The sequence below is a fragment of the Poecilia formosa genome, unplaced genomic scaffold (assembly GCF_000485575.1).
Source record: "Poecilia formosa unplaced genomic scaffold, Poecilia_formosa-5.1.2 Scaffold3, whole genome shotgun sequence".
Taxonomy (NCBI): domain Eukaryota; kingdom Metazoa; phylum Chordata; class Actinopteri; order Cyprinodontiformes; family Poeciliidae; genus Poecilia; species Poecilia formosa.
The window spans coordinates 6020033-6026924 of record NW_006799942.1 but is presented as its reverse complement, the minus strand read 5'-3'; the positions used below and the strand labels follow the sequence as shown (position 1 = coordinate 6026924).

Sequence of the window (6892 nt, the reverse complement as noted above, 5' to 3'; positions counted from 1 at the left end):
GAAGCAACGGTCCGACAACTCCAACAACTCCAACAACTCCAGCGCTAAGAAGTAACGGTCCAACAACTCCAACAACTACAGCGCTAAGAAGCAACGGTCCGACAACTCCAACAACTCCAACAACTCCAGCGCTAAGAAGTAACGGTCCAACAACTCCAACAACTACAGCACTAAGAAGCAACGGTCCGACAACTCCAACAACTCCAACAACTCCAGCACTAAGAAGCAACGGTCCGACAACTCCGACAACTCCAACAACTCCAGCTCTAAGAAGCAACACTCCAACCACAGTGACAACAACTACAGCGTCACAAAGCAACAGTCCAGCCACAACTACACCAAGTCCCATCTTGTCACATTTGATCACCAGCCTGTCAACTTTATTGCCTGAGTTAACCCAGTCAACTATTCTAAGACTGAATCCTCAAGCCTCGCCTTCAGGACTGTCAAGGAGGAAGCGTGCCGTCCCCCAGAACAGCGACAGTTTGACGCAAAGCAGGTATGAAAAATGAGCTTAAGTGATTGGGGAAAATAATCTATTAATATTCTAGCATTCATAGAACAGTATATGTTTCATTTGTAATGAATTGTAAAAAAAAAAAAATGGCTGTAATTCAAAGTGACATGTTCTCCAAAATAACTGTCAGCTGAATTAGGCAGCACTTTTTTGCATTATTCTTACATCTCTTTTGTTACAGTGTTGATATTATTATTCTTTTTCTTTTTTAGCAATGACACGGCTTTGGTTTTTCAAGTAAGTTAATAATCACATGCAGCAATAGGTCTTACGGTGAGTAGAAGTATTGAATAACATGGTCCGGTTTGTGTTTTAACAGGGAATGGAAGTGTCCTGCTCTACAAAAACTGCTATAAGGTAAGTGAAATAATAACATAGCTCTCATATTTGACACATGCATATGTCCATTCTTGTTTTCGATAAAACTGATGATATGTTTCAGTCATACCAAGTGCACCATCATGCTTGGGCTGAGTCACAAAATACCATCATGCTGTATCCTCCAAACGCTCTGTGCAGCCAGCAAACGTTCCTCCGACATCCATGTGGTGGGAAACAGGATAGACGAACAGAGTGAGTAATACATCGGACTTTTTACCAACCTCAGAAGCTTCTCATTTGTAACAAAGTCTTGATCTTTCTGAACAGATCGGCTTCAAAACGAGTGCGGCGGTAACTTAGAGGAGCCAAACAGCTGCATATATTCTGGTCCACTGGGCGCGTCATGGTAAGGGTTTGGTATCTGCTAAGCATGTTTACGACAGCAATGTGTTGCAGTCCTGCTGGAGAACAATTCCACGCAACTGATCACGACAATCATGCACAATTAAGTGGAAATTCATCAAAATCGACACACATACTTCAAAGACTTCACTGGGCTTGATAATTCAGAAAATGTCTTTAAAAAAAGAACATTTTGATTTTTCTGGAATATCAAGCATAAATGTATGTGCTTGATATTGATACCAGTAACAGGCTCATACTTTCCTACACTGATGTGGAAAGAAAGACCCTCAGGTCCTCTGACACTTTTACAGATTTCAGTGTTGAATCTAAATTAACATCCTGATGTTTTCCTGCATTTGAGATTAACAGATGAATCATCTTTACAGATGTCCTGAACCTAAAATATTTATTTTCAATGTGCAAATCTTTGACTCATTGAATAAAAGAAGAAATCAAGAAATTTCATTAAAAAAGCCAAAATGTTCTTTCTGTGTCGTGCAGTGGTGGAATATTTTTATTTCTAAAATATGCAAAGAGCTGGTATAAGGATATAAAGTTAAATGAACAAATTTAACAAAATGTGATGTTTGTCTTTTATCAGTGTGGAGTCTGGGCCTGCATATGTCATTCCACCAATAAACTTAAAAGACTGTGTGACAGGTGAGGTATTTATTTAAAATATATTTAAAATGCATAGAGTATTTAGATTTTTATGTATTTTTTTCTTCTTTCATTTTTAGAGAACAGTTGTAGCTGCCCTTCCTACTGCAACAGATCTGGTTAGTATTTCATCAGTCAAAATTGTTATCAAAATCAATACAAAATTTACGATGTAATTTGTGTTTTTGTTTTCAGATGCGTTCTACACTTTTTCCATTTCACTACAAGACCCAACAATGAACTCTTCATCTCTTTCATCTCTGGTAACCTCCTTTTTTATTAATCACTCTTGCGACACACTCGTGATGTATCAGACGATAATATTTACTTACATTTACAGATTTCAACTCTGGCACAACGACCAAACTGCTCCATCAGTACAAAGTATGTTTTGCTTTTTGATTTGTAACAATACTTTTTCTGTAAGTTTTATTTTCAGTTTGAGCATGATATGTTAACTGAAACAGATATCTGTATTTTTTTTCCTTTTCTTCTTTTCTATTCACTTTTCTTATTGTGTACTATATTACTTTTTATATTTGTATCATGTTCGAAATAAATTTCAAATTTCAAATAAATTTCAAATTTCAGTTTGCAAAGACAAAATTATCTATTTATTTATTTAGAACAATAAAAATCAAAAACAGAAAAACATAGTCATGCTGACTGACATTTGAAGTTATGTTTTTAATGTTTTGTTGCAGTGTTACATGTCAATCATTGGCCACGGTTGCGTCTGAATACAGGGTAAGTAGAAGCCAAAGCTCAATAATACTACCAAAAAGTCAAGTTCTGAATTTCTCCTAACTAAACAATTGTATAAGCATCATTAAAGTGTTAGGTTGTGCTAAATTTATCAGGTATAATTTTAAGAAACTAAAATATAACAATCAACAAGTATCACAGAATAATAAATACTTAAAAGTATCCAACAATGCAAAATGAATAGATCACATGTATAATTTAAAATTTTGTGCATGTTTATTTATATCGCGTTGTACAATTTCAGAGTGCCAGTGTGGACTGTGAAATGAGTGGAACAAAGTAAGTCTAAGCTTTATTAACATACCTTCATTTTATACCCACACTGCAAAATATAGTTGATTTGATGACACTAATATAAATGTGTTGATTGGCCTGCAAATCACTTAACTTAAACTCTAAATTTAGGTCACTCAGCAAAGCACAAAATAAAGCAGATTTTATAGATTAATTACTCGTAGACTGATGTTTTCAAGCCTTTATTTTTGAGAAAAAGATGATATTTAGGGTTAGAATATTACATCAGACCAATAATAAACATTTTCAATACAAAAGTGTGGGTATTATATAAGTTATGTTTAATACCTGCCTAAAGTTTGTTTTGTTTTTCCGGCTCACAAATGAGCCTCATCTGAACACATATTCTAATTTATTGCAGTAATCTGTGTAAAAGAAGGCTCTAGCAAAGAATTGGGAAATATTTAACAGAAAGTCAACATTTGTGCAAATGAATTGAATTACTGAAGTAACTTAGCTTTTCAGTGATATACTAATTTTCTTAGAGTCACCTGTATGCTCATGTGTTGGAAACCTTTTAAAAACTGTTTTATTCTTTTTTTTTTATTTTTTTATTGAAGGCTGAGTTGCAGAGTGATATTAGGTTTTGCACGGGAAGTCTCAATTTGTTCAGTGGCAGAAGCTGTTTTAAATGTATTTCTGCTTGAAGAAAAGATCCAGTATGACGGGCAAGTGAGACGAGCAGGTAAGTATCTCCATCTATTCACTACAGTTTGACTCAGGTTAAAAATAACATGTGTATTTAATGTAGCTGTTGCTTTGTGTTGCAGCAATTTGTGGAAGCGCAGAAGTTAATGCCAACTCACTCAACTTCCAGTTCAATTATACTGATAGTGAAATAAGCCCAGATGACTTTTGTGCCGAAATAGAGGAATCTAACCTCCTCACATGGTTCGTATGATCTCACTTTAGGCTACAAGTAAAGTTTTACAAAATTACCAGCTCAGTATTACTGTTATCTTTGCATGGTTGTTTCTGAAACATATCCCATGGAAACTATGCTTTCAAATAATACAGTGATTTACTTCTTTTTCATTGCAGCCAAACTGGAGAAAATGTTGTTGTACATTTGAAAGAGCAATGTGTTGCATCTACCACAACTAGCCCAAATGTGACAAATAGTCCCAACGTGACTAGCCTAAATACAACAGCTAGCCCAAATGTTACTAGCTTAAATACAACAGCTAGCCCTAATGTTACCAGCTTAAATACAACAGCTAGCCCAAATGTTACTAGCCTAAATACAACAGCTAGCCCAAATGTTACTAGCCTAAATACAACAGCTAGCCCAAATGTTACTAGCCTAAATACAACAGCTAGCCCAAATGTGACACTTAGCCAAAATGCCACAATTCCTATAAACTCGACAATTGGCCCAAATGTGACAATCATTACGAATGTGACAACAGTGAAACCAACAGTACAACCAAACAACAACACATTGACTCCAACAACAACCCCAAACACACAACAGAACACAACACGGGCCCCATCAGTGCCCACAACTGCTGCTGGAGGGAAACCGTCATCAAACACAACTAGAAGCACAACAAGTGGATTTGTTTCTGTGACCACCTCAGTGAGTTCAACAGGAAATGGAACAGGTTTGTTGCCACATAATTTTTTTTTCCAGCTCATGTTGTAGCATTAACTTTTATTTTAACTTGCATTTGGGCTTTGACTCAACCAGTCTAAATATGCAAACTTTAACATCTTCAGAGTGGTCATTGTTTTGTGCTTTTCTGGTCCTTTTCAAAATGTATTTTCATTTCTGATAAATGTCAAAAGATCTTGCTAATAAAAAAAAAAATCCCACTACATAAGGGTGCCACCACCGTGTTGCACTGTAGGTGACGGTGTAATGTGTATAATGATTAGAATTATTTGGTTTTTGCAACATCTAGATTGCTCAGACAAAAATAGTCTTTCAACTAATAACTAATTAACATATGTTCTTTCTGTGTTTGCTTCTTTGGTTTCTGGGAAGATAACAGTGATCATTTTTCAGAACATAACCTCTCTTCTATTTTGTTCACTGCAGCTGAAAGCCAAGCCAAAGACCTTCTTGCACTGGCTCAAGACGTGTCAAAACTGACCGCAGCGCAGATAGATCAGCTGGTGTCACAGCTGGAGAAGCTTCTGGCAGGCCCGACTGTCAGCAAGGAGCTGGGAGACGTCTCCGTCAACATCGTTAGCAATCTGTTGGACGCTTCACCCGACAAGCTGTCGAGCTCCTCTGACAGGTTACTCTCACTTATTCAACTTTTCCCATATGATCATACGTTTTTTATTTGTAAAATGTTAATAGTTAAATAGATCAATCATTCTGCATGACACTAACCAGTTCCTTTGTTCCAACAGGATTATTGGGATTGTTGACACGGTGGGATTAAAGTTGGTGATTGGAAACACCGCTGAGAATCTGCTGTACCCTTCTTTGGCTGTCTCTGTGAAACCAGCAGATGGCGCCAACTTTCAGGAGACAGTTTTTTCCATCTTAGATCCAACTAATGTACAGGTGAGACTGTGGTCCCTCAAGTAAAGGCATATTTTTCCTTAAAAGCTTGAGAAAAATCATAAATAATAACTCAGGTGTAGCACACTTTTGCCAAGCACTGAATTATATTCTCTTCTGTAAGACTTTTCACACATTTACACGTTTTAGGTTCTGTTGGTGAAATTATAGCTTTGTTGTATTGTGAAAAATATATTCTTGAGAAAGATCTATTCTCCACCCTGTATGTTCCCCTATGTGCTGCAGGTTCGGGGGAATCCAAGGTTGAAAAGGAGCGCATTAAAGGACTCCTCCATCCCTCAGGGCTCCATTACTCTTCCTCCTTCACTCACTCAAAATCTAACCGCTGAGGAACAAAAGCTGGTCACCAGGCTCCAGTTCAATTTCTACCAGAAGAGCTCAGTCTTTAAGGTCTATACAGTCAACCTGTGTCATTGATATCAAATAAAATAAAAAATAAATTGCTGGCAAATAATAGACAAAATGTGCAGCAGAATTTGTCCCACAAACTAACGATTTGATGCGTCTCTGCATGAAAACACAGGATGACTCATTAGGACAACGCAAACTTAACAGTGGGATCTTGGGAGCAAGCGTGGCCAATCTATCAATCAAAGGATTACAGGAAAGTGTTGTAATTCGCCTGAGAAACACGGAACCTGTTCCAGTAAGTCTAATTCTAACAGGAAATGCTCGATATTTTTCACAGGCTCATTAGCAACAAACTTTGAAAGGAGATCAGGTGGATATTTGAATGAAAAGCTGCTGAATACTTATTTTTTCCAGACTTAAGCTAAACAATACTTATTTTGGAAACTGAAACCTTGCTTCTTTTTCCAAACTACAGGCTAATTTTGTGGCAGTGTGTGTTTACTGGGACTTTACATATAACAGTAAGTTAAAAATATAAACACACATGCTTAAAAACTGAGGTTATGCTGCATTTTTGAAACTGTTGTTGTTCCTGCAGAAGGTGCAGGTGGCTGGAACTCAGATGGCTGCTTTGTCAAAGAAACCAACGACAATGAGACAGTTTGTGGCTGCAACCATTTAACCAGCTTTGCTATTTTACTGGTAAGCACAATTACCTGTTGCAGATTTCACACCTCTGTGTGTCTAATAACAATAGCAGACATGTCATTCTGATGTCTTCTATTTGATTGATTTTACTTTAAGGACATTTCCAGAGAGACTGTTACCAGTCGTGCTCAGGCCACCATCCTCACCTTCATCACATATATAGGTTGTGGACTTTCTGCCATCTTCCTGTCCGTAACTCTCCTCACTTACTTGGCATTTGGGTGAGTTGATACATTGTTTAACCCAGTACAAGGCCTTGTAAATGTATGTTACAGGGTTTTTAGTTTAGGGTTGTTGTTGTGCAACATCCCCCTCCCCTCTTCTCTGTCTCTCTA

At 37.1% G+C, this 6892-nt stretch overlaps 2 protein-coding genes across 2 annotated transcripts in view; both read left to right on the top strand.

The window, feature by feature from the left end:
• LOC103142186 (mucin-5AC-like) overlaps window positions 1-6892 on the top strand; it is a 22384-nt gene that overhangs the window by 6256 nt on the left and 9236 nt on the right. The window lies entirely within an intron of this gene.
• LOC103141429 (adhesion G-protein coupled receptor G2-like) overlaps window positions 7-6892 on the top strand; it is a 12605-nt gene continuing 5719 nt past the window's right edge. Inside the window, exons 1-21 of the mRNA XM_007557076.2 lie at window positions 7-499; window positions 730-754; window positions 837-874; window positions 960-1090; window positions 1166-1244; window positions 1845-1903; window positions 1984-2022; window positions 2099-2166; window positions 2244-2287; window positions 2608-2650; window positions 2913-2947; window positions 3523-3647; window positions 3733-3853; window positions 4004-4566; window positions 5004-5205; window positions 5324-5480; window positions 5724-5888; window positions 6022-6144; window positions 6325-6370; window positions 6448-6551; window positions 6654-6778. Of these exons, the coding sequence (XP_007557138.1) occupies window positions 840-874; window positions 960-1090; window positions 1166-1244; window positions 1845-1903; window positions 1984-2022; window positions 2099-2166; window positions 2244-2287; window positions 2608-2650; window positions 2913-2947; window positions 3523-3647; window positions 3733-3853; window positions 4004-4566; window positions 5004-5205; window positions 5324-5480; window positions 5724-5888; window positions 6022-6144; window positions 6325-6370; window positions 6448-6551; window positions 6654-6778 (2264 nt within the window). The 5' untranslated portion in view covers window positions 7-499; window positions 730-754; window positions 837-839. The remainder of the gene's footprint in view (window positions 500-729; window positions 755-836; window positions 875-959; window positions 1091-1165; window positions 1245-1844; window positions 1904-1983; window positions 2023-2098; window positions 2167-2243; window positions 2288-2607; window positions 2651-2912; window positions 2948-3522; window positions 3648-3732; window positions 3854-4003; window positions 4567-5003; window positions 5206-5323; window positions 5481-5723; window positions 5889-6021; window positions 6145-6324; window positions 6371-6447; window positions 6552-6653; window positions 6779-6892) is intronic.